The 26,863-nt window shown below is 43.0% G+C and overlaps 1 protein-coding gene across 1 annotated transcript; it reads left to right on the top strand.

Moving 5' to 3' along the window:
* Positions 1–413: 413 nt before the first annotated feature.
* She (Src homology 2 domain containing E) lies at positions 414–21,170 on the top strand. Its single transcript, XM_013015136.1, has 7 exons — positions 414–1,066; positions 3,510–3,636; positions 13,751–14,059; positions 17,277–17,433; positions 18,110–18,229; positions 19,518–19,705; positions 20,583–21,170. The coding sequence occupies exons 1-6, from the start codon at positions 452–454 to the stop codon at positions 19,702–19,704; spliced, it is 1,515 nt and encodes a 504-aa protein (XP_012870590.1). The 5' UTR covers positions 414–451; the 3' UTR covers position 19,705; positions 20,583–21,170.
* Positions 21,171–26,863: the final 5,693 nt, after the last annotated feature.

Raw genomic sequence — 26,863 nt, 5'->3', positions numbered from 1 at the left:
CCCGCTGCGGAGGGGAGGGGCGCAGGGCGGTGGGCGGCTCGCCCGCCGTCTGCCGGCCGTCTACCGTCCGTCGCGGCGCCGGGGACGGTCCTGACGCGGAGGTCCTCTCTGCTCCCTGGAAGTGTGGGCAGGGCTGCCGGGGGTTTCCGTGGGCTCGGCCTCTCCCATCCCGGGAGGAAACAGCGGGGAAGCCCCCCGGTGCCTCCGGAGAGAGCCGCGGTGTCCCCCCCCCCCGCCCCCGAGCTGTGCCTGCGCTGAAGACGAGGCCGGGCGGGGCCCGCGCGCGCGTCGTGCCTGTCGCCGTCCGCGTCCGGAGCGGCGGCCCGCGCCCGCCAACTGGGCGCCCCAGGTCCCTCCCGAGTCCCCGGGCTGCAGGGGCTCCACCCTGCGGGGCGTGAGCGACGGCCGGCCCGGGGCTTCGCCGCGGCCTCCAGCGCCCTAGCCCCGGGGAATGCAGCGGCCCCCGACCCCTGCCGCCGCCTCTCCGTGTCTGGGCTGGGCCTCCTCGCTCGCCTGCTCGGCGACCTCGACGCTCCTGGGTCGCCTCGGCCCGGCCCCCGTCATGGCAGCCAAGTGGTTCAAGGAGTTCCCCCTGAACCTGAAGACCGTGTCCGAGCGGGCCAAGCCCGGGGCCGCGGGCGGCGGCAAACCGCGAAAGAACTCGGAGGCAGGGGGCGCGGGGCCCACCCTGGGAAAGAGTCGCAAGAACTCGGCGGCCGAACTGGGGGGCGGCAAGGCCACCAGCGGCCCCCCTAAGGACAGCCGGCTGTCCCGGGACAGCCTGCAGGGTCTGATTCAAGCCGCGGCGGGCAAGGGTCGCAAGAACTCCCGGGCTACCGAGGATGAGCCCCATCGGGGTGCGGCCAAGAGCTCGGGCTGCAGCACCTACATCAACAGGCTCATCAAGGTGGACACACAGGAGAAGAATGGGAAGAACAACTACCCTAACAGCAGCAGCAGCAGCAGCAGCAGTAGCAGCAGCAGCTCCTCATCTTCCGCGTCGTCTTCTCCTTCCTCCCTGGGCCCTGAGCTGGACAAGAGCAAGATTCTTAAGCAGCAAGATGCGGTAAGAATATGGCTTTCCTTGGACCAACTGTCAGTACAGGGGACGTGAGCCTGCTGAACTCTAGGCTGCTTTATATCTAAGAGAAGATGAACCCTAGTTACTAAGGTCCTCTTCCATCTACCATTCATCATCTGCTTCTTAAATGATCACTTATGCCAGGCTCCGATGACCCAATGCTTCTCATCCTAGCTACTCAAGAAGCTGAGATCAGAGGATCGCGGTTCGAAGCAGCCAGGCAGGAAGAACCCAAGAGAGTCTGTCTTATCTCCAATTGGCCATCAAAAACCTGGAAATGGAGATGTGACCCCAGAGATAGAGTACTAGCCTTGAGCAAAAGGGCTAAGGGACAGCACCCAGGCCCTCAGGTTCAGCACAGACAGGAAAAATAGAATCACTTAGTTTTCTTGAAAAATTCTCTGGGATTGGAGAACATTTCACGAATGTACAATTTAAATGTATTTAGTTTTGTTAGCAGTTCACAAGCATAATCAAATAAGAGATCGCTTTTGTTCTATTTGACCCCCTTATAAGTGTGGTTTATTTTAATTCTGATATCCAGAAAATCAGCAAAGTTATACTTGTGTGTGGCTTTTAACTTTCTTCAACACAAGTAGTAGTGAACTGGAAAATGTGTGGATTTCACAGTGTGAAAATGGGTTGACCACCTGTTTCTCTGCTGGTGTGAAGTACCAGCCTTCCTTACAATTCCACCCTAGTAAAGGGCCTCTTGAAAGCTGGTGGCTCATGCCTGCAATCCTAACTATTGAGATCTGAGGATCTCTGGTGGAAGCCAGCTAAGGCAAAAAAAAAAAAAAAAAAAATCCTTAAGGCTCTTTTATCTCTAATTAATCACAGAAGAAGAAAAAAGGAGAGGGTTTCTCAGAGTTTGAGTTTCAACAATTCTGCAAGATGACAGCCCTTCCATTCATTCTGTGGACATTTGTTGTATATAACCATATAAGATAAGAGGCATGGAGCACGGAGGGATGGGGGGGGGTGTAGACACAGGCTAAGACAAGGAAATGCCTTAAGGAAATTACAGATCAGGAGAGAAGAAGGTGTTTCCTGCTTCTTAGTCACTGGAGGTTTTTTGGGTGTTGTCCAATGTGGGAATGTAAGAAAAAGAATGTGGACTTAGGGGGGCTCTCCATTCTGTGGAGATGAGTTAGCTTGATGTGAAAGAGAAGGAAGAGTTCAAACTGCGGTTCAGACTTGGTCAGTGTAGGTAATCACCTCCTGTCATGGCGATTTTAATTTTCTCTTGCCAGGCTTCAGACTCGCTGCCTATTTGGTCAGGAGCCTTTAACATGTATCATATGATATGTATTGGTATGTATTCATTCCACTTGTGTCCACAATATTTAGAGGATGCCTACCCTATGCCGGCTCTGAGCAGAGAGCCGTGGGAAGACAGGATGGACATGGACCCAGTTCATACATTACTCAGTGGTACACTTGACAGTTAAATCATCAAGGACTGAGTATCATGCCCTGTATTCGTTGCAGGGCCATGCAACTGCAGTATACGTGGTGCCAGTGAAGGAGAAGGGATGGCCTGAGTTGAGTAATCAGTCCTCTGCAGTGGTGGCCTGGTTATTTTCATAAGTGTCACTTTTTGGGTGTCTGAGGTTTCTTAAGCCATTTCCTCCAAGGTAAAGGACTCTCACCAATTCTGTCCAAATTCTTCCCAGCAACCATAGTACTTTTCCAGGAGTCTTTTGAGAAGGTTCTGTAAGAGACTATGGAACGTCGCTCTGAAAGACCTAAGAAAGGTTCTTTATCTTTGATGTTGTCACCTGCTCACCAAGAGCAACTATTGCATACACAGCACTTTTGGGGCACTTTCCTCTGTTTGGGGGAAGATAGCTTTCCTCAGCTATAAATCTCATCAAAACTATCTGATTGGCAGCCTAGAGAGAATAGGTTTACCCATGAATTGCTGAACCTAAAACTCCTATATTATTCAGTATTGACCTATTTCATTTTATGAAGGCATTCTCTTTGAAGTTGTTATGAATTCCTTGAGGAGAGGAAGCAGGTCTTCAGACCACTTTGACTCCCTCATACCAATTATCCAGTGTTAAAAGGCGATTGACTAATTCACTGTGACTGTATTGCTCAGCTAATTACAGCTTAAAATGCCCAGAGCAATAGCTAGACAAGTTTATCTTTTTATGCACTAAAGCCGCAGACACCTTCTGTTGCCCTCTACCCTCCCCCAACCACAAATGCTTTGTTGCATGTGGAAAGAAAAGTGCAAGTCAATTATACTACCCCCCCCCAAAAAAAGCTATTTGTCCAACTGAAATACATGATCAAGTGCAAATGCTCTCTGGAACTGATGATTTTGACTCCAGATTTGCAGATTTCAGTAACCACTTTGATACCATTGCATTTTTGGTATATAGGAATCCTTAGCAACTGTCCCCTCATTCTCCAACAGGTCATCATTTTAGAAGACTATGCTGACCCTTACGATGCCAAACGAACAAAGGGTCAAAGGGATGCAGAGAGAGTAGGTGAGAACGATGGCTACATGGAACCCTATGATGCACAGCAGATGATAACAGGTTTGTAACTGGGTTCTGATTAATAGCAGTTTATCTGTCCGTCTAACTTTCTCTGTTAGAGAACTATAAAATAGCGATCAGAACATATTCTGAAAGAAATAGAGCAATTTAAAGTCTCACTGTCTTAACTTTTATAATTTAGTATCACTCAGAATTGACAAGCTTTTTTAAAATAGTTTACTTAGAATTTGCAGAGTTGGTTTGGGGTTGTTTTTTTTAAGTTTTCTCATTCTGCGTAAGATGACACTTGTGAGTTTGCACATGTGGTCAGAATATGGTCTTTGGAGTTGTGCTGTTTTGTTTTTCATCCCTGTACTACGGTTTGAACTCAAGGCTTTGTACTTACTAGGCAGGCAGACCCCCACTGAGCCATACCTCCAGTCCTAGTCTTGTTTTAGGATTGTTTCTATCTATTTATTTGCCATATTCAAAAGCTCTGGCATCCATAATGGGAATAAAGAACTAGTATCATGAGACAAATACATATGTAAAGAATGTTTAGCTGAAAGAGATTTTAAGTTGTAGAAAGTAGCAAAGGTGAGAGGATTCTCTTTACAGACTTTTATCAAGTTCTACAACATTGAAGCAAAACATTTAATTTAAAAGTATGTAATAATTACAATCATGTCATGAATCACCTATCCAAGCAAATTGTCTAAAACCAAATTCTAATCTCATAACATCTCAAAGCAGAGAAATTCTAATTTATGAGCTATAAATTCCCCCTGTAAGTTTTGGTGTCAAACTTTTCCATTTTATTCATAGTTTTCTTAAAGTTAGTGTAAATGATACTTAGAATAATAAAACTAGTTATTTAGATTTATTGGGGAATTTTGTTGTTGTTTTGGTGTGTGTAGGGGGTTGTTTTGTTGGGTTTTGTTGAAATGGTATCTCACTATGTAGGCAAGGCTGGCCTCAAACTCTGCATCCTCATGCTTCAACCTCCTAAATGCTGAGATTGCAGCCATGTGCCGCCACACTCGGTTTATTTGGGGATTTTAAGGTAGATTTTCACCTATTTTCCTTAAACATCCCTCGATGCACAATGAGAACTGTGGGGTTTTTGTTTTTTGTTGTTGCTGTTTCAGAGCTAAGGACCAAACTCACGGCCTTGCACTTGCTAGGCAAATGCTTTTCCACTGAGCTAAGTCTCCAACCCAGACAACTGTAGTTTCTGAATACCAGCTCAAGGGAGCCTTGCTCCACTATGGTAGTTTTCATGCCTGGGAAAGGACTAACTGGCCATATATTAAGACTTCGTTGTTAAACAGAATGAAAAGCTGTCAAGCTCCAGCTCTCTAAACTAGACCCAGAAGGTAAGCATTGGGGTAGCAGCAGCACCCTGAAAGGGCCAAGACAGGACTCAGAATGAACACTGAGTGGCAACAGGAAAACTCGGCTCTGTTTCCTGCTTCTCTGCTCACCGAGATAAGGCATGGCTCTAGGGAAGGTGTACCACAGCTAGGCTGTGACCCTGCAGGTCACTGGACTGTGACCCTTAATGAAATCTGTGAATGAAAGGAAGTGAAAATGAACTTAGTCAGAGTTTAAAAAAAATCCGAGGCTGTTTTAAAAGGAATTGGGGAAAGGATTTACTTTTACCTACATCTGAGGAAAGGATTTTCTTCTCTCAGCCCCACCTTTCCCCACTTGGTACTGGATCATCGAACCAGGACCTTGAGCATGCTAAGCAAGCACTCTAACACTCTAATGCTGTATATCCCTAGCAATGAGGGAAAGTATTTTTCAAGTGGGGTGGGGGAGGGTAGAATAGGGAAAAAATAATAAATTTTGGTTCACCTTCCCCCATCCCTTGGTTTTCATTTTCCTCTTTAACGATATTGGTAGTTTATCTACACTATGCCAGCTGTTTATTTGGAGGACCACACTGATAATAGCAACAAAATGCTGTTTTTAAATAATGAATACAGCTTTTTATAAAGTTAATCCTTTAAAGTGCCTTAGCCAGGAGATTGCAATTTTGTCCCCTTGTTACAGGATGAGAAAAGGTTGGACCCATCAATGTTCATAACACTCTAAGAGACAGAGAGGCATTAAAATTCAGAATTACCAGACCAAATTGAGTGGCCTGGCCCCAATGCCACCCGGCCTTCAGTATACACTTGAAATGCATGCAAAAACAGGTAAACTCAATCCATAACTAGGCATTACTCTAGTCAGACTCACTGAGAATAATATATTCAAAAGTTAACATTTGCACTGGGAAGATAGCTCAGTGGTAGAGTGCTTGCCTTGCATGCACGAGGCCCTGGGTTCGATTCCTCAGAACCACATAAGCAAAAAGAAAAAAGCCGGAAATGGCGTTGTGGGTCAAGTGTTAGAGCGCTAGAGCTGAATCGCTGAGGGACAGCGCCCAGGCCCAGAGTTCAGGCCTCATGACTGGACCCAAAAAAAAAAAAAAAGTTGGGGCTGGGAAGGTGGCTCAGTGGTAGAGCGCTTGCCTTGCATGCCTGAGGCCCTGGGTTCGATTTCTCAGCACCACATAAGCAAAAAGAAAAAAGCTGGAAGTGGCGCTGTGGCTCAAGCAGTTGAGCGCTAGCCTTGAGTTGAAGAGCTGAGGGACAGCGCCCAGGCCCAGAGTTCAGGCCCCACGACCGGACCCAAAAAAAAAAAAAAAAAAGTTAACATTTGACCTAGCATGGTAGCACCTGGCTATAATCCCAGCATTCAGAAAGCTGGGCAAGAGGATCAAGAGTTCAAGAACAACCTGGACTATACAGTGAGACCCTATCTTGAGGGGGGAAAAAGTCAAATTGTGCCACATAAAATGAATATAATAGCTAACATTTTTGAGTATTAAGTTCCTAGTTCTACTTTAAATTGTAAATAAATTCAATTAGGAATATAAAATTGGCACATGAAATTGTGAAATAAATTCAAACTTAAAAGTCTAAATTATTAACTTTCTAAATTAGCAATCTAAACATAAAGTACTTTGTTCTTTTTTAATTGTATATTAAGTACTTTAGTCTTAAAGAATCATATTAATGAATCTGAAGGTTTCCTCATTTAAAATATATGTTACCTTCTCAATCAACAGAGAGGCTATACTTCTTAGTCTACTCCATGTTACAATCCAGGCTGGACAGAATAACAGGAAGTGAGTTTATTGGAAGATGGAAATAAAAGATTTGCTATTTTTTTTTCTTTTTTTTGCCAGTCCTGGGGCTTGACCTCAGGGACTGGACACTGTCTCTGAGCTTCTTTTGCTCAAGGCTAGCACTCAGTCACTTGAGCTGCAGCATCACTTCCAGCTTTTTCTGTGTATGTCGTACTAAGGAATTGAACCCAGGGCTTCATGCATGCTAGGCAAACACTTTACCACTCACCATATTCCCAACCACTACTTTTTTTTAACCTTTTACTGTTGTTGTTTGGTTGTTGTTGTTGCTGCTGTTGCTGTTGTTTTTGCCAGTCCTGCGGCTTGAACTCAAGGCCTGGGCACTGTACCTGAGCTGCTTTTTGCTCAAGGCTAGCACTCTGCAATTTGAGCCATAATGCCACTTCCAGCTTATTCTATGTATGTGGTACTGAGGAATTGAATCCAGGGCTTCATGCATGCTAGGCAAGCACTCTACCATTAAGCAACATTCCCAGCCCAACCTTTTATCGTTTTGAGTTTTCTGTGTGCGTGTGTGCGTGCACACACACACGCGCGCGCACACACACGCACACGCACATGCACGCACATGCCCGTCCACCTGCCTGCGTGTGTGTTCATGCCAGTCCTGGGGCTTGAACCCTGAGCCTTTTCACTTGTGGCAAGCTCTCTATCACCTGAGCCACAGCTTCACTTCCAGCTTTTTGGTGGTTAGTTGGAGATGAGAGTCTCATAGACTTTCCTGCCCCAACTGCCTTCAGACTGCAATCCTCAGATTTCAGCCTTCTGAGTAGCTAGGATTATAGGCGTGAACCACCAGCACCCAGCAGTCTTTTACTTTTTTTTAATTCAGTTTGCTCCTTCTATGCTTGGTGTTAAGCCAAAATATTCCTCTTTTGTGGTCTGTGTGTCTGTCTGGTGATGCTGGAGTTGAAACCAGTTCTTTGTATGTGCTAGACATAAACCCCAACTCTGGCATCAGAAATTTCCCATGTGTGTTAAGAAATAGTAAATTTCAGTCTAGGCATTTCTGTAGCATATGAAGAGGATGCTAATAACCATGATTTAATTGTGAAGTAGTTAACTCTGTATTGTCAACCTCTGTATTACATTTTCCCACCAGTGAAATCTGGATCACATGTCTAGTTTTGACAATATCCTGGGTACATTCAATATATAGGGTACTGTCCATGATGTTACTCTTTAATATCCAACAGATATTTATTAGCATTTAGTTGCCATGACTAGGCCCTGTTCTTGCTTTAGACACAAAGGAAAATATGACCCATGTGAGCCTTACCTTGGACCTCAAAACAGACCTAATACCAGCAAAGAAAAGTATGATTGGTGCCATGAAGTAGACATCAAGAATCACTATCAAGGAACAAAAGAATAAACAGAAGCTAAGACAAGCTTATGGCTTTCCTGTGAACAAATAACTGGGGACCCAGGATACCTGGGTTATTCCCCAAAAGGCTTTGCTCTTAATTTTCAAAAGTTAAGAATTTATGGATAGATTCTCACCAGGATTTATCCAAAGGATTATTCATTGAAAGATATGGACAATATTAGCATAAATTTGTTTTTTTCTGCTAAATTAGCAGGAACATTTTCACTCAGTAATTCACAAAAATATTCTACATGATTTAACACTATGAGTTTTAGTCACCAAAAATGGCACTGTCTTGGATGCAGTTTAGAGGCCCTTTAAGACAAACCAGATGTGATAATGCATACCTATAGCCCTAGCATTCAGGGAACTGAGACAAGAGGATCTCAAGAAACAAGGGATCCTGAGCTACAAGCCTGTCTCACCAAACAAACAAACAAAAACCTGTAAGACAGCCAACAATTAGCCAGAGAATTCTCCACCACACTTTCCAAATCCTATAATAACCTTGTGAAGCCAGTATTATACACAGTTGAAGAAACCTAGATTTAGAAAGGTAAAAGAACTTGACAAAATTACAGTTACTCATCAACCTTTGGTTTTTGACTATTGAACTCCAGACCGATGGTTATAAAATTTTATTTTTGCCTCCAGATGATTTTGTTAATTTGTTTGCCACTCAAATTCAAATGAAAACTTCAATATTTAGATCTTTATTGAAGAAGCTATTACAGACAGGAAAAAAAAAAAAAAACCTCACAAAGACTTACCCCTTCCTGGGTGCTGGGGATGGAGCTCAGAGTTCAGAGCCTGATATGACTTGCACAGCCTCTGAGCTACAACCCAGTCTTTAGTGTTTGTTTATTTGTCCCCACATTCCTTGCTAAATTTCAGTTTTTCTGACCTCTACCTGCTTTTGTTCAGATATTTCTATTTATTTGGTAAGAAAATACTAAAGTAATTTAAAATCAGCAGCTTGAGTGCTGATAAAAGATGTGAGGAAACACTTTGTCTAACAGCCCTATTTCTGATTCCAACAAGAAAATGCTTTATAAGGTCCTGTGTTTAATGTTTTGGAAACAAGAAAGGAATTAGGGAGAAAATACATTTTTTAAATTGTAATTAACGTTTTGTATGAAATGGTTTTCAGAACGATGCTATCAAGTAAGGTATGGTAGAGAAAGCCTAGACTCTGTAGTCTGAATAATTAATTGGATAATTAAGTAAATCATTCACCTGTTCAAAGGGGATAACACCCATCAGTGTGTTCTGAGCTTGGTGAAATACTAGATATGACATACCTCTACAAGACATATTCAACATATAGAGTCATTATTTAGACACCTCAAAGACAGTTCCATTCTTAAAGAATATCTAGACAATACAGAGTGAAACTAATTGCTAACTACAATTAATGTAGTAAAAGAAAGTCCTGGTCTTCTGCCATGCGTTTAAAAGCGAATGCCATAATTATGTGTAATGAGAACAGGGGAGTAGAAAGGAAATTTTCCATCCTGTTAGGCTTCACAGCCACCAGTTGCCATCTTAATTGGTGCTAGGCAGCTCTGGCTTTCAGCTGGGCTACAAACCAGTGTTTATCTGCTGCCCGTCCTCTGCTCTCTGCTGTCTGTCTCAGTAAATGGCCTCTATCGGCAGCCAGGGTGTAGCTTCCTCTTGCCATTTCCTCCTTCTCAGGCTCGTTTCCTCTCTGAGCCAGCTCTGCACGTCAGGGTCTATTCTCCCAGCAGGAAGGGTCAGCTTGCAGCCTCATGATTGTTTCTGTTTCTATGGCACCTCAGGTTGGGGGCAGCCAGGTGTTGGAATGCACTAGAAGGTTACTCTCCTTGAAAGGGGGAGGTGTTCAAACCCCTTTCCCCCTAATTAAACATTATTTCGAGAGATGATAGCACTACTTTGCAGATACTGTCCAATTCCAAGCAAGCATTCCTTCCATGCAAGGAAGGGATTCCTTGCTACATGCTTCTCAGTGTATCTCCCAGACCCTGAGTGCTCACAGACCATCTGAAATAAAGACTGCTAGGATCTCATTGCAAATGGGAACATTCAAGCCCATGGAATTAGAACTCTAATCTCTGTACCCCCATTTGAATGCAAAATTATTGAGATTTCCTTGTGAGCATAACTCTAAAAGTTGAAATCAACTTTCTCTTTTTGGTTTTTCCTTTTAGTTTAAGTGGAAAGAATTGAAATCAGGATCTCAGGGAAGACTTTTCCCCAGCTTATGCCAGATGGTCTAAACTGAGGGTAAACAAATTCTGATGAATGATTAGAAACCTAAAAATTCTAAATTCAGCTGAGTGCCAGTGGCTCACGCCTGTAATCCTACCTACTCAGGAGGCTGAGATCTGAGGATCGTGGTTCAAAGCCAACCCGGGCAGGAACATCCGTGAAAATCTTATCTCCAATTAACCAGAAAACCAGAAGTGACTCCGTAGCTGTAGTGGTACAGTGCTCACCTTGAGCTGAAGAAGAGCTCAGGGACATCACCCTGGCCCACAGTTCAGTCCCCACAACCTACCAAAAAAAATTTCTAAATTCATCTTTTGAATTTCTTTTGTGTTCCACTTCCTTTTTCTTAATTCTTTAGAAAAGGTTTTTTTTTTTAATGCCTGCCTTATCTTAATTGAACCAAAAACAGAGCATGTTGTTTCTTGTTTTCCATGGCTCCATCTAAAATAGGTAATGGAGAAGAAAAGATACAGAATTCAAAGTCAACAGACTGGACTGGAGGTGCAGCTCTGAGCTCCTACAACCTGGGCTTGGCCTAGCCTGGCCTGCGGTGAGAGTTCATCCTGCCAGCATTCGTTCATGGCATCTTGTTATGATGTGGAGGTTTTAGAGGCAGGTATTTCCCTTCTCCTGGGGATGGAGCTAGACAGGAGATAAAAATTCCCAGAGATCAGAAGGAAGTAAGGTGGGGACATGGGACCCAGGAGGAATGGATCTTCAAACTTAGCTGTTCCTTAGCATCACATGGGGGAATTTTTACCCTTGACTCTCAGGCTGAATCCCAACCCTCTGATAGCAAGGTCTCTGATGATGAGACCCACCCAAGTGATTACAATGAGCCTGGAATTCAGAGGCAGCTGCTGACAAGGACCCTAATCCTGTAGAATTGTAACCTTGCCCTAGAAATAGTTTACCCTTTGAGTTAGTGTCCCGATTGGAATAACCCTCTAATCTGTTGTCCTTTTCCTTGTAGAAGTCATAATGAGTCCATGATTCTCCTCCAAGGAGTATCCATGAGATGCTTGTTTTTAAGTTGCAAGGAGAAAGTCCTTTCATTCTTTGTTCATTCAGTCCTGGGGTCTTTTGACCCTCTTCCTGCTTATATCAGTGTTTTCAGCCTTCTTTGCTGGCTCTGCTTCTTCCTGTCACCCTTCACTAGAATCCCAGGTTCTGCCTCTGATCGCCTTCCTTCCCTGTCTGCCCTTCTTTCTCCAGCACTTGCTTTTATTTCCACTGGATTAATAATGATGCATTGTGAGAATGTCTTTGGCATAGACCTGCAGATCCACATTGTTGCCTGCCTGGAGAAGGTGTAGTGCTCGCCCATTCATCTATTCATCCAATCATTGCTTAACTGTGCATCCTACCAACATAAACATGGGTGATGGTCTTATACCGGCCTTCTCCACCACACTGGAGACCTAGGTCTGTCACACTGGGAAAAGTACAAGGTGGGAGCTGTGGGCATCGCCATAGTACCTGATCAGCTCTGTGGGCCATTGGAGAGGAAGGTGAGCACAGAGGAGGAATGCAGAGTTAGACTTCAGAGGATAGATTACCAGTCACTGTAGACATAAGACAGTGTAGGAACTTCAGAAGTTCATTAGAGCAAAAAGATTTACAGGAGTGAGAGATTGAGAAGAAATTGGAGAGAGAGAAAAATGGTCTAACCGGAGAAGGCCTCTTATGTCATACAGGGCTATTTATACTTTAGAAGGAAATGTTGGCCAGGTAGAGGGTGGATTGAAGGCTCCCTGGTAGGCATTTAGAAGAGCCACAAGCATGATGATTCTGTTGCTTATATTGCCAGTTAAGGTTACCCACACCATAGTTATCTCCAACTCATCCTGGCATGGGCTCTGAACCCCAGATTGGTCAGTCAATCCTAGACACTTACCTGTTCTAGTCCACTGTGGCTGGCTATTAACAGGGAATTGGTTTATCTGAGGATTTTCCCACATATTTCTGTACTTCATACTTTCTTGGTTTATTCTATACACTGTAGTTCAAGTTGTCTTCCAGTGAACCACAAATATAATTGTTATTCCCTGGTTTTTTTTTGTTGTTGTTTTTTTAAAAGGCTTAATGAGACAGGCGCTGGTGGCTCACACCTGTAATCCTAGCTACTGAGGAGGCTGGGATCTGAGGATCACGGTTCAGAGCCAGCCTGGGCAGAAAAGTCCGTGAGACTCTTACCTCCAGTTAACCACTAGAAAACCAGAAGTGGTGCTGCAGCTCCAGTGGTACGTTGAGCGCTTGCCTTGAGCTGAAGAGTGCAGGGACAGCGCTCAAGCCCAGAGTTCAAGCCCCACAACCGACAAAAAAAAAAAAAAAAAGGCTTAATGGTTTTGCATTGCATATGGTGCAATCCAAACATTGTTGTTTTGTTTTGTTTTTTTCCTTTTTAAAACATCTACATTTTTCCTGGCTCTCCTACTTTTTTCTGCTGCTTTTTCCACTACATTTTTATTCTCTGGTCTTCTGCCCTTTACACTTTTCTCTCAACTCCTCTATATGGAAACAGGCCCTTTACATTTCCCATCTCCATATCTTCACTCGTCAGCTTCCTCCACTGGAAATGACCTTCTCTAGCAAAGTCAACCCTCTTCCATTTCTCTTCCACTTGGAACCAATCCAAATGTAGTGGCTCAGAGTATGACTTGTAGCCTCCAACTTCCTGCTTTTGACTCTAGGCTCTGCCACTTCCTGGTTCAGACCATTCCTGTAACCTCTTTGTGCTTAGTTTTCTCTTCTTTAGGATTGAGGAAATCATAATATCTATCTATCTCAGAGTGGTTGTGAAAGTTACAGTGGTAGCTGTAGTGTAGTTGTTTCTCCATAAGACCTCTTGCTTGAATTTACCTTGCTCTTACTGCCCTGGAAAAGTATTTATGAATGTTACCTGGCTTCCCAGTATACTGAGACTAAGTCAAGAATTCTCATGCACATAACAGCTTCCCAGGTATATTTAGGGCAGTGCTCTATCATAAATATTCCACCAGTTTTTTAGTAACATACTTTGATCTAGGTTGCTAACAGATGTAAAAACTGAAAGTGAACTTAGACACCAGGAGCTGGCAGCTAAACAGATTACCCTGAGACCATGTCTTACCAGCTAACTGTGAGGGCATCTGGGGCTACCTCTCTTCAGATGTTAAGCCTCCTCCTAAGAGTCAATCCCTTTATAGCTCCCAGGCAACTTAGAAGGAAAGGTTCCCTAGCATTTCTGTACTGCCTATTAAGGAACAATCTCATCTGTCGCCTTTGAACACACAAACCCATCAGAGGTAAAAGAGCCTCCTGCATCTCTTCTTTTGAGGCATTCTATGTGACCTGTGTGATGTCTCTTCCAGAAATCAGGCGCAGAGGTTCCAAAGACCCCCTGGTGAAGGCTCTCCAGATGCTTGACAGCCCCTGTGAACCAGGGGATAATGGCAGCACCAAGTCAGAGACACTGGCCAAGAGAAGGAGTTCCAAGGACCTCCTGGGGAAGCCGCCCCAGCTCTATGACACTCCCTATGAGCCAGCCGAGGGGGGCTCACGGGTGGAGACTAAGGCTTGGCCCTCAGACAGCCGGCTACCTGAGGATGACGAGAGGCCTGCGGCCGAGTATGAGCAGCCATGGGAATGGAAGAGGGAGCAGATTGTACGTGCACTGTCAGGTGAGTGTCTTCCACTCAAAACTAGTCATTTTAATTGGCACAAAGTGAGTGTACAGACATATTGGGAATAATGTTATGCTTCAATACATGGATTCCTCATGTGATGATCAAATCGGGGTAATTAATATATCCATCATCTCAAACAATTATCCCAGCAGGAGCACTCACTTGGGCATTCTCAAAAAGCTGATCTCAGAAATCCAGAATAGAACACTGGTCCCCAGAGGCAGAAGAAGGTGTAGGGAGGAGGGAAAGGGAGAGGTTGGTCAGACGAAGAAGTTACATTCGATAGGAGCAGTAACTGCTGGTCTACTCCATGGAAGGGTTACTAGGCTAACAATAAGGCTCATTTCAAAATTGCCAAAAGAAATGATTTTGAATGTTGTATTAAGTCCATTTCCTTTATGTTCTTCACTGCGGCTCTTTTCCTCAAGGAATAGGGAAACAAGAATCTAGCCCTGACTGAAAGTCTAGGAGTAAAGTTGCACCTTTCATATTTTTATCCACATAGCTACCTTTATTCTCCTTTCTCAATATGCAACTGATTTACAGATGCCTGCAGAGAATTTTAGAAAGACCTATCTCATCACTATATATTTATTTTTCCTCACACTGCATTTATCAACTTGGATCAACTTGGGAGCAGCTTTTCTTTTTCTGGTAATGGGGTTTGAACTCAGAGGCCTTGTACTTACTTGTTAGGCAAGTAGCAGTACTTTGTCATTTAAGCCACAACTGCAGCCCTGGTAGCAGCTTTTTCGAACTTTTTGTTACTCATCAAACCTGTTAAATCCTTTGTTATAAAATGACAAGAGGGGCTGGGAAGTTGGCTCAGTGGTAGAGCGCTTGCCTTGCATGCCTGAGGCCCTGAGTTCCATTCCTCAGCACCACATAAGCAAAAAGAAAAAAGCCGGAAGTGGCGCCGTGGCTCAAGTGGTAGAGCACTAGCCTTGAGCTGAAGAGCTGAGGGACAGCGCCCAGGCCCACAGTTCAGGCCCCACGACCAGACCCCCCCCCCAAAAAAAAAATAAATAAAATGACAAGAGCCAGGTGTGGTAGTTCATGCCTATAATTTCAGCATTCTAGAAGTTGAGGTATTCACACCAGTCTGGGCTACCTATCGATTCTAGGCCAGCCTGGGCTACATACTGAGAATCTGTCTCAAAATAGATACTTCTTTTCTCTGTTGGTTGTGGCATTTGAACTCAGGACCTAGGCAATGTCCCTGAGTCTCCTTGTGTTTGAGGTTAATGCTCTATAGCACCACTTCCAGTTTTTGAGTAGTTAATTGGAGATAAGAGTCTCACAGGGACTTTTCTGCCCAGTCTGGCTTTGAACTGCAATCCTCAGACCTTAGCTTCCTGAGTAATTAGGATTACAGGCATGAGCCATTGCCACCAGCTTGCAAGTTCTTAAAATAACAAAAATAAGGTCTGAGGGGCAGTGGTTCAAGTGGTAGAACACCTACCTGGCAACTAATGATAGTTAAAATAAAATATCAGAACTAGATAAAATAGATTATAGATGAATATGGTTGGAAAGCTGGATGAAACTAGATTTTAGTTTATCTTGTTGGTTTCTTTTGTTTTGTTTATACTTTCACTTCTGGCTTTTTGCTGGTTAATTGGAGATCAGAGTTTCTCAGATTTGTCTTACCAGGCTAGCTTCAAAGCTCATTCCTCAGATCTCAGCCTCCTGAGAAGCTGGGATTATAGACATGAGGCAGTGATATCCAGCTCTGCTTTTTGTTTTGTTGACTTTTATTTTTTGAGACAAGGTCTCGCTTTTGTAGCCCAGGCTGGCTTTGAGCTGAGCTCCTCATCCTCATGCCTCAGCTTCCCTGGTGCTGGGATTACAAGCGTGCCACTCATGCCTGTAGTTTTGAAACTACGTTATTTCTTTTGTTTAAGAAAAGAAAAATCTTCCTTCAGGAATCAGTTCACAGTCAGGCATATAGTAATGCATGTCTGTAATCCCAGCACCAAGAGAGGCTGAGACAGGAGTTGGAGTCCTCAAAAATATGTAGACTTGTTTTTTTGCAGGGACAAGATGTGTATCTGTCACCCCGGGCTGGCCTCATATTCTTGGACTCAGCCTCCCAAGCAGCTAGGAGTACAGGCATGAGCCACCATTGCCAAGATTTGGTGTGTATGTTTAAGTAATTTCAGAGAAAAGTACTGATAAGTTGTCAACAAATATTAAAGGTAGTTTATCCCTTTATCTCTCCTGCTTTTAATAGGATATAGTTTTTCCATGTGGCTGCTACTTATTTCTTTTACCTTTGATTTAAAAATTTTCCCCTTTAGTAGTAAAGTCAGGCTTGAAATTAACTAGAGCCAATGTAAAGGATGAGAATTAATATTCTTGGAAGCAAACATTTGAGTCTGTTTTAGTGTAATTTTAGTCTTAGATGCTGCCACTGGGTCTCTACTGTGTGTGTGTGTGTGTGTGTGTGTGTGTGTTTGTGCGTGCGTGCGTGCACACACTCAAGTTTTGGTCCTTGAACTCAGGGCCTGAACTCAGGGCCTGGGTGCTGTTCCTGAGCTTTTTTTGCCTACAGCTAGTGCTCTACCACTTGAGTCACAACTACTTCCAGCTTTGTGGTGGTTAATTGGAGGCAGGAGTTTCACAGACTTTTCTGCTCAGGCTGGCATTGAACTGTATTCCTCAGATTTCAGCCTCCTGTGAATCTAGACTTACAGGCGTGATCCACCGGTGCCTGGCTAATTCTCTACCTTCTCACCCTCTGCCATGGTATCTAGAAGGTATTATTTCATGGTTTCCTTCTCTTCCTGAGTTGATTTTTTTTCTTTCATTATTTTGTAATAAACACTCAACTTGATTTTGTAGAATGATAGAGCACTCTTCACTAAATGTAGCTACTTTTAGTCTTGTTTTTTTCTAAATCATACTAAAGCTGGAGTTCTTTGAGAGTCGGAGCTGAAGCTATCCAAGTGGCTTCCTCTTGTGTTGTGATGCTGTTTTATGCTGATGGGCATCTTAAGGACAGTGGCTGTATGTGGGATGCCGTGGTGTAATCACACATCAGGGACAGCGGAAGCTCAGCTGCCCAGGGCTTTCTGCAGCAGTTTGGAGCTCACATTGAAGGAGAAAATTCTGCCTCCCTAAGCTAAGGCAGGCAAGGAGGTTTTATTCCCCTTTGAAGGTCTCATAGGTTGCCCGTGGTCTCTGATATTAAACGGAGTCTCCCTTCCAGTCCAGTTTGAAGGATCTGAGCGAGCTTCCGGCCGGGAGGAGACAGTAAGGCAGCACCACCGACAGAAGAGCTGGACCCAGAAGATCTTGAAGCCAACCTTGTCAGACCACAGCGAGGGCGAGAAGGTGGACCCAGGCCTGCCCCTGGAGAAGCAGCCGTGAGTGTCTTCCGCTCACCCTGAAGCTTAATCTCCCTCTGAGCTTTTTCTTTTTTGCCAGTTCTGGGGTTGAACTTAGGGCCTAGGCTTTGTCCCTGAGCTTTTGTGCTCAAGGCTAGAGCTCTACCTTGAGACAGCTCCACTTTTGGTGGTTAATTGGAGATAATGGTCTCATGGTTTTATCCATCTGGGCTGTCTCTGAACCTTGATTCTCAGATCTCAGCCTTCTGAGTAGCTAGGGTTGGAGGTGTGAGCCCTGTGAGTTTATTGATGGTCTGTGTGGAACAGGGTGCCCTAACCCATTTTGTTCATGAATACTCTGAGTGGGATTTATTCAGGAATACTCATCTTCCAAGCCCAGGGCATTTGTGAGGAAGGGAAAAGGTACTGCATCTGGAGAACCTTGGCTTAAGTCTCATTCTCTAAAATAGAGTAAAAATTCTTCAAATGGCTCTAGCCCTCTTGATTCATTCTCATATAATTGACAGGCTTTGTGATCCAGGATCACCTAAATCCAAGCTTGGTCTATTCCGAATGTAAAGCAGGATCTAGGTCAAGCTCCTGAGCTTCTCTCAGAGGTTCATCACAAACAACACTTCACAGAATGAAGTGCACTCCAGATTTGCATTTGACACTCATGGCCCTCCCCTTCTCTCTCAATCCCCCCACTGGTTAGCTGGTATCATGGCACCATTACCCGGGCTGAGGCTGAGAGTCGGCTCCAACCCTGCAGAGAAGCTGGTTACCTCGTTCGAAACAGTGAATCAGGGAACAGCAGGTACTCCATTGCTCTGAAGTAAGTACAGCAACTTCATGTGCTGCCTGATCTTAAGGGAAGGGTGCACTGTGACAACCTTCCCTACCAGGAGCAGATGACTGGTCAAAACATAGAATTTGAAGGTGGTTCCGAGGCATGTGAATCATCAGAAAATAAGATGCATTTGAACATGAAACACTGTGATCAGAATGGTATTGGGTAAAGTTTCCAATATCTAATATGAAAATGAAGGTCCTATTTCATTTATCATTGTACGTTAGTCCACTGCTCCCTTACATTCCCTGATCTAAGAAGGCCTCTCATAGAGAAATCATTCTCAGCAGAGAAAGCATTCCTGGTAAAGGGGATCATTTCTTACAAATTAGTTCAGTTACTCTTCTTCCTTGGTACTAGGAACTTCAATAAACCTGATCACTTGATTGTCAAAATGCCAACTGCATCTTTGATACCAGCTTCTTCTGGTGAAGAAGGAAATGCTGACTTGCCTATGGCTCCCTCTGTCTAATTGTACAGAGAATTCACTTTTGCCTAGTAGGCCTGGTGGAGTGTGGATCATGGAAATTCTCGCTGCTCTGTGAGTCCTGTGGCACTATATTGGAGGATCATTGTCAAGAGCCCTAACAGCATTTCCTTCCTGAGGAAGCTGAGCCCCTGCAGCTGAAACAATCAGACTGGAGGGGAAAAGAGGGGGGGATGGGAGCGTGGGCAACATGGTTCAGAAAATGGGATAGGCTACCAGATACACAATACCAGGAATAGCTCTACTGTGTTCCTGAAATGGGCGCTTGTGGATTAAATCTATGAGCCTTCAGAACCAGTTGTCATTATATACATCAGGAATGGTCTTTCCACATAGGTGCTGGGGAGAGGAGGGAGGAAATAGATTATTGTTGTTGTTGTTGTTGTGTTATTGTGCTCCATTGGGGGTAAATAAGGAAGAAACTTCACATGTTTCCTTTTAGCAATGGCAAGGAGATTGAACATAAACTACTTTGGCAGCCGCAGACACATTCGTTTTGCCATTTGGGGGATAGAAAGGACTTGGCTTTTCTTTTGGTTCTGTACCTGATGACTCATGTGTAATAAGGGTAAACAACTCAAGGATGCCATGCGTTTAGGCTACAGAACTTCCGAGAGCTCAGCTGGAATGTTGCTAAAGTGTCCAAATGCATTGCTATTGGTGTAAAACAATTCCAGGAATGGAAGAGGACCTGTCAACCTATTGCAAATCCCCTGGGATTGTTTTCAGTGGGGAGGGATCTGCTCGCTCATTCATGTCTCCTCCTTGATTTTTGTTTTGCTCCAGGACTAGTCAAGGATGTGTCCACATCATAGTGGCTCAGACAAAAGACAACAAATACACACTGAATCAGACAAGCGCTGTGTTTGACAGCATCCCTGAAGTGGTACACTACTATTCCAATGAAAAGTTGCCTTTCAAAGGGGCAGAACATATGACCCTCCTCTACCCCGTGCACAGCAAGCTTCACTAAGGTGTGTATAGCAAGTTTCACTGAAGTTCAGTTGACGAGAGCCCTGGGCCTCTGGCACCGAAGAGGTCAGCAGCACACAACCTGCATCTCAGTGGACCAGGCAGACAACTCTGCCTTACACCTCCTGCAGAGTGGGAGTCATCAGATGCTTAAGTGAGGAAATCTTTGGTCTTGACTCCCTTCCAAGACTATTGATTTCTTACCCATTCTTTTTTGGTTTGCTAAGTAGCTATACTATCAGAAAGCACAGTATAACTGTTGTCCTCTCCTCTAGAGCAGGAATTCCATTTGCCATTTTACCCTCAGGAAAAGTAAGTTAGGAACATTAAGTTGTTCCCTGGAATACTTGGGCCTTAAACCAACAGAAGACCATTTCTGTGGTCATGTGATCTGAAGAGTATATAGTGATGACCCTTTAGGGTAAGTGGGTGGACGATAGAAAATGTGAACCCTGAGGAAGAAAATGTCTTCCTCCAGTTCCCTAACTCAGCTCTGGCCTTCATGCAGATTCACAACTTCAAGGTCTGGCAAAAAGAAAAAGATTATTTTGTTGGTCAGACTTTTCAATCTCTATGGACTTTCTCATTGTTCTTCGATGATGAATAATCTAAGATGCATCAAACTTAAGAATCACTGATATCATTAGCATTGATGTCCTTGTGGTAATTTTGTATTATATAGGATAAAATATACTCCTGAAGACTTCATTTTTTTTTTTAATTCTGAAGCTCAACAGCTGTTTTCTTATTGGGTAATTATATAGAATTTCAGATTATCTTTTTGTTTTCCCTTTGGGCATTTTAGTTGTCATAGGATCATCTTTAACTTTTGTCTCTGAAATAAGATTGGCTCTGTATTTTTAGTATTTTTTTTTTGAGCTACAGCCTTGGATCCCATCCTATAAACTAGATCTGTAGAATTGGCAAAGATTCTCTCCTGAACACAATGGACCAGTTTACACTATACAAAAGTATTTTAAAAGACTTGGACATTGTCTCCACTATTCCTTAAGCTATTGGTAGTCGTAGTACTGTTATGTCTCTGAGTTATTGTGAACTCTTATCACCAGTCTATTTACTGTGAAAATCTCGTGGGAATGGCAGACTGTGTGAGGTGATGTCTATGGCAAGTGGCTCAAGAACCTAAACAGCTGTTTCTAGCTCCGGGATTTGTAATCTTCTCAAAACTGGTCCAGATGCAAATGTGCTGACTGATATTAATGGCATGGTCACTTCTGTAGCTTCCTTCAAATACATACAAAACATTGAATTGCTTTTTAGGAAAATATTTTCTCCTAATTATTAAGTATTATTTTTTGGTTGTGCTTTAGAGGTTACTAAATTTCCTTGCTGCTTTTGATGTTCAAAGTTTGTATCATCTTTGGTTTTAAAAAGATCAAAGAGGACCTTTCAAGAATTTTTATTAGGGCTGGGAAGGTGGTTCAGTAGTAGTGTTTGCCTTGCATTCATGAGGCCCTGGGTTCGATTCCTCAGCACCACATAAGCAGGAAAAGCTGGAAGTGGCGCTGTGGCTCACGTGGTAGAACACTAGCCTTGAGCTGAAGAGCTGAAGGACAGCACCCAGGCCCAGAGTTCAGGCCCCACGACTAACAAAAAAAAAAAAAAAAAAGAATGTTTATTAATAAAAAATGTTTTTAAAGTATTGTTAGAATTTTTAACTGTATAGTATATATTGCTTCATGTACTATGTCTTTAGTACAGGAAGTTGTTTTTTTTTTCTTCCAATTTTCAGCATTCGTCATTACAGTTTCATTCAACAAATATTTATTTTGGTCTGTAGACAAGTTATTCTTTGTATTAAACTTATTTTTAGTTTATCATTCTGATCATTAAACCTTTTTACTTAGCTTTATTTAACAAATGCAATAAGCTTTATAAAATTTTTCTTTGTGCATTAAATGACTGTTGGCCTATACCCAGCAACTGTAATGAATGTATAATGAAAATGATGTTTGAAAGCAGGCCTGATACACTGAAGTATTTATTGAGCTTCTATCCTATATCCAGGGCTGTGTTTCTTCTATATGTTTTTCTGTGGAAAGTTTGCTACTTTCTTTATATAATTACAAGTGGAAGAGATGCAGAGTCTTCATTTAGTCCCGTTACTTTACAATTGCACAGGGGTTTATAATAGGCAGAAATGTAGTAAATTCGAGGAAGGCCAGTGAGGGGGATGTTAAGTGACTATGTTCTTCTTAGTTTGTGACACAAGCTGACAAAAGCCAGAGAATTCACAGCTGGGTGGTGACATAAGTACCATATGTTCTAAAACAATTAGGCCCAGCAGGGTGTCCCTAATGGCTTCCTTGTTAAGCCTCCTGGGCCAGCTGATCTTAGGCTCAGTGACAGGTTCTCCCAGCTCGGATGTTTTAGCTTTTTTGTTATTTTTATCATGATGAAAGTATTTTCCTATGGTCTTCACTCTTTTGAGTTAATTCTGTTTCCCAGAATATTTTCTGGAAAGAATAAGGTCTTTTGGTAAATTCTTATTCTCCTGCTTTGAATTTCGCATCCACGGAGCTCTGTCTGTTTTTTCTCCTTTGTAACAATTGTTTCAGGGTACTGAGTTGGTAGTTTCAGGTCTGTAAGGACAGGGGGTGGGAGGTCTCATGGAGTACTAGTAGTGTGTCTGACCCCAAGAGAGGCTGAAATTCTGGCTAACTATCCAGGAGTCTGAGATCAGAGGATCACTCAAGCCCAGGTGTTCAAGGTCAGCCTGGACAAAAAGAAAAAAAAATTTTTTTTAAAGATGCAACAGACATTTCTATTTCCCTTGATACGATAGCTGTTTCTAACAGGATAGATTTCAACAACTGAAACCATGTATATTTAGATTAGGAATAAAATGGTGGAGAGATGTTGATAGTTATACAAGTATTAATAAACCTACTCTAATGAGGACAGAATTGTCTTTTTTAAGTTATTCATAAAAGCATTTATAAAAGGGGATTTTATTCCCTGCTATTTAAAATCTGTGCTTTGCTGATTTGCCTCTACTACAGGATGGGAAGGTAGACAGAATCTGTAAAGAAAATCAGGTGGAAACAGCTGACTTGTTAATTGAATTTAGAAGTGGTTTTACTGGCTTTTACTGTTGGATATATCTTAATAGTTAATTCAGAATAATAACTATAAGACATTCTTCAGTTGTTTTTTAAAGGGGGATACATTAAAATGTCCCTTTGGGCCCAGAATGGTAGCTCACACCTATAATCAAAGCAACTCAGGAAGCTGAGCCCTAGAGGATCATGGTTTTAAGCCAGCTGGAGCAAAAAAGTTGAAAAGACTTAACCAGCAAAAAACTGATTAGAAGCATGGCTCAAGTGGTAGAGCCTCAGTTGTCAGCAAGAAAGCCAAGCAAGAGTGAAGACCTTGAGTTCAAGCCTTTGTATTCTCTCTCTCTCTCTCTTTCACACACACACACACACACACACACACACACACACACACAGCCCTTTTTTAGTCAAAGCTACTACCTTGTTTTCCCTTCACTCTTAACAGGAATGAACCCAACGCCCATACTTAATTCTCCTTTGCTACAGTCCTCCCAGATAGCTCTCATTCATTTTTTATCTTATTTCCCATTACCAGCACTAGTTCAAAGTCATTCTTCATTATTTGCATTTTCAATTTTTGTACCCTACTAACTTGTAGCTAAAGAAACGATGCTCTGCAGCAGGGCTTTCCCTGGGCCTTCTTCATTGTGACCCAATAAAACCAAAGATGGTATCATACTGCCATCTAATGGAAGGAGTGAAAACTGCAGCTGTGAAAACAAAACATTTTCTAAAAGATTTATGATACAGCCCCAAAAGGGGGAGGGAGGAGGGGAGGAGGAATGATGGTACAACCATTGCCTTTTTGAAGTATGACTTTTCCTGCAAAAAGGATGGTTTGAAACCTAATAGCCATCAGGGGCTCTCTGAATTCCAGCTGGGTTGTGCAGTTCAAAATTGTAAAGCTGTGCTTAAGGAACATGTCTGCAGATACATCCTTGAGACCAGCGTCTTCTCACATTCTCAGCCATTCAGTTACTTTGGGGGATTTAACATTTTAAATATCAACTAACTTTTAACTTTTTTAAGTACTTGGAAATTTTGTCATACAAGAGTCTATCTGTAGTTTGTTGGTAATTTATATTGTATGAGAAATATTTTATAAAATTTCTGGATGTATTACAGTTGCCCAGCACAGGCTGAGTGCCTCCTGGTAATGATGTATTTACCCTGAAATATAACTTTAAATAAACATTATGCCAAGAGAACGAGTGTGGTTTGGCTTAATTTGGCTGGGTTTGCGTTGGGGTTTGGGTTTGTGGGGGGAGGGGTCTGGGAATCAAATCCAGGGCCTTGTACATGCTAGGCAAGGGCTTTGCCACTGAGCTCCACGCTCCGGCCAATTTGGCTAGTTTTGAGAATTGCATATCCTTCATTAAAAAGTATTGCCTGTGCTAAGTTATAGGAGAGCTATGTTTACAGCTTTCATTGGTAAAATGTTCAAACCACAGTTGAACATCCAGCTGACAATGTGTGGAATTTGAGTTTTCTCACTTCGGTTAGAGCTCCTCAATCATGTTTTCCATCTAGAAAACAATATAACACAGTGCAATTTTACTCATTCCTTGGCCTGTCTTCCCAAGTAGACAGTGAATGCCTTTGTTCTGTTCCTCCTCCCTCTGCCTCCCCTCTCTCCCCCACCCCTGCATCAGAGTGGAACTCTGTATTCCTTATCACTGTTTGTGCCTGACACCACTGCCCCCATCCCAACTGTTGTGAAGCTAGAAAAAATCTATATTACAAAAATTCTGCCAGGTGATTTTGGTACACAGCATGACTGAGTACCTCTGCTTGAAAGCTACCATTTAAAAACCTGCAGATGAAGTCCTTGGAGATCCTAGAAGAGTATATTGTTGAGCCCACTATCAAAATTTTAATTCCTGAGTTTAAAGGTAAGGCTCAAATGATATAGCATCAGCCTTTCTTTTTTTTTTTTTGGTAGTGGGGCTTGAACTCTGGGCCTGGGCGCTGTCCCTCAGCTCTTCAGCTCAAGGCGAGCACTCTTACCACTTGAGCTACAGCGCCACTTCCGGTTTTCTGGTGGTTTATTGGAGATAGGAGTCTCATGGTCTCTCCTGCCCAGGCTGGCTTTGAACCGTGATCCTCAGATCTCAGCCTCCTGAGTAGCTAGGATTACAGGCGTGAGCCACCGGCGCCCGGCTAAGCATCAGCCTTTCAAACAAAAGCATCAGACCCTGAGTTCAAGTTCCAGTCCTAGAATTTTTTTTTTCATTTTCATTGAACATTTATACAAATTGCCACCAGGTGGTACCAGCAGCTATTGTTGGACGTGTATTTAAGAGAAAAGGAAACTTGTATTGAAAAATGTTCCCTCTACCTCTGCCTCCTCTAGAGCAATCAGTGGCGGTCAAGAGTCCTACTTTTCAGAATTCAGGTTGAATACACATTTGTAGGAACCCAGGGTTCAGGGGTTGCTGTTGGATTCTGAACCTGTCAAAGACCAAGACATAAGTAATGAGAACAGACATGATGGATGCTGCTGAACAAATAAATGCTTTTCATTCCCAGTGATCTGCTCTGAATCTTCCACAAATTAGGGAGCTAGGAAGAAGCCTGGTTTTTTTGGTTGGTTGGGTGGTTGGTTGGTTTTTTTCCAGATAACAACCCTAGTCTTTGGGACAATCCTGGGAATATGTTGTGGGTCAGTCACATAGTAAGACGTGGAACCCAGATTGCAATTATGGAGTCTAGGATTTGTTGTTTATTGTGAAGCCCAGACTAGCCTCAACCTCATAATCCTGGATTCCCATGTGTTGGGATCACAGGTATGAATCACCATACCTGGCAAGGTCCAACACTTAATTTGGCACACTGTTGATTTCCCTTGAGAAGGTTATACCTGATCTGCAGAGCTCTTTACCTTTGGATAACATCATTAGTTAAACTTGAAAAGCAAGAGGCAAAGCCACGTGCTGGTGGCTCACGCCTGTAATCCTAGCTACTCAGGAGGCTGAGATCTGAGGATCGCGGTTCAAAGCCAGTCCAGGCAGGAAAGTCCGTGAGACTCCTATCTCTAATAAACCACTAGAAAACCAAAAGTAGTGCTGTAGCTCAAGTGGTAAGAGTGCTCGCCTTGAGCTGAAGAGCTGAAGGACAGCACCCAAGCCCAGAGTTCAAGCCCCACGACCGGCAAAAAAAAAAAAGGAAAGAAAAGCAAGAGGCAATAAATCAGCCATTTTGTTTTAGCATGTGAAAAATAAAAAGATTCACAATAAGAAGTAGAAGCTATTCAAGTGTCCATTGACTGATGGATAAGCAATCTATAATATGTATATATAATGGAATATTATTCTGCCTTAAGGAAGAGAATTCTGGCACATTCTGTAACTTTAGATGAAACTTGAGAAGTATTCAGTGAAATAAGCAAGTCACAAAAGGACATACTGTTTAATTTCCCTTTTTTGAGATGTCCAAAGTAAATGTCAAATTCCTAGAGAGGAAGGAAAAGGGTGATTGCCATGGGCTGAAAATCCAGAGAATTATTGTCTAGGAGCAAACAGAGACTCTGCTATACTAAGGAGAACCCTCTGAAGCAGACGCCTTATTTCCAAACTCCACAAGTAACTCCAGAACTTCTATGATGCTGTGAATCATAGAGTATGAATTATCTACACCAAAATATCTTAACTCAAAATGCCTCCTACGTGACATTTCTTTAATGATTCAGTTTGCCTTCTGACTTACGCACATAAATAAATGAGATTACTAATCTGGATACATTATATTAAAGATAGATTACTTGATGTGTATAGAAAAGCCAATTCATTTATCAAGGTATCAACCAGTTTGTGGTTGACAAGTAAAAAGTACATCTTACTTTAGAGAGATAGGAAAGACATTTGCATTCATTTTAGATTATTAAAACAATAACTGCACTTGAAACATTCCCTTAAACGCCCCCCCTTTTTTGGGGGGTGTCCGGTCGTGGGGCCTGAACTCTGGCCTGGGCGCTGTCCCTCAGCTCTTCAGCTCAAGGCTAGCGCTCTACCACTTGTGAGCCACATTGCCACTTCTGGCTTTTTTTCTCCTGCTTATGTGGTGCTGAGGAATCGAACTCAGGGC

Source organism: Dipodomys ordii, unplaced genomic scaffold (genome assembly GCF_000151885.1).
Source record: "Dipodomys ordii isolate 6190 unplaced genomic scaffold, Dord_2.0 Scaffold26, whole genome shotgun sequence".
Taxonomy (NCBI): Eukaryota; Metazoa; Chordata; class Mammalia; order Rodentia; family Heteromyidae; genus Dipodomys; species Dipodomys ordii.
The sequence above is the reverse complement of the archived record's forward strand: the minus strand, read 5'-3'. Positions and strand labels throughout refer to the sequence as shown.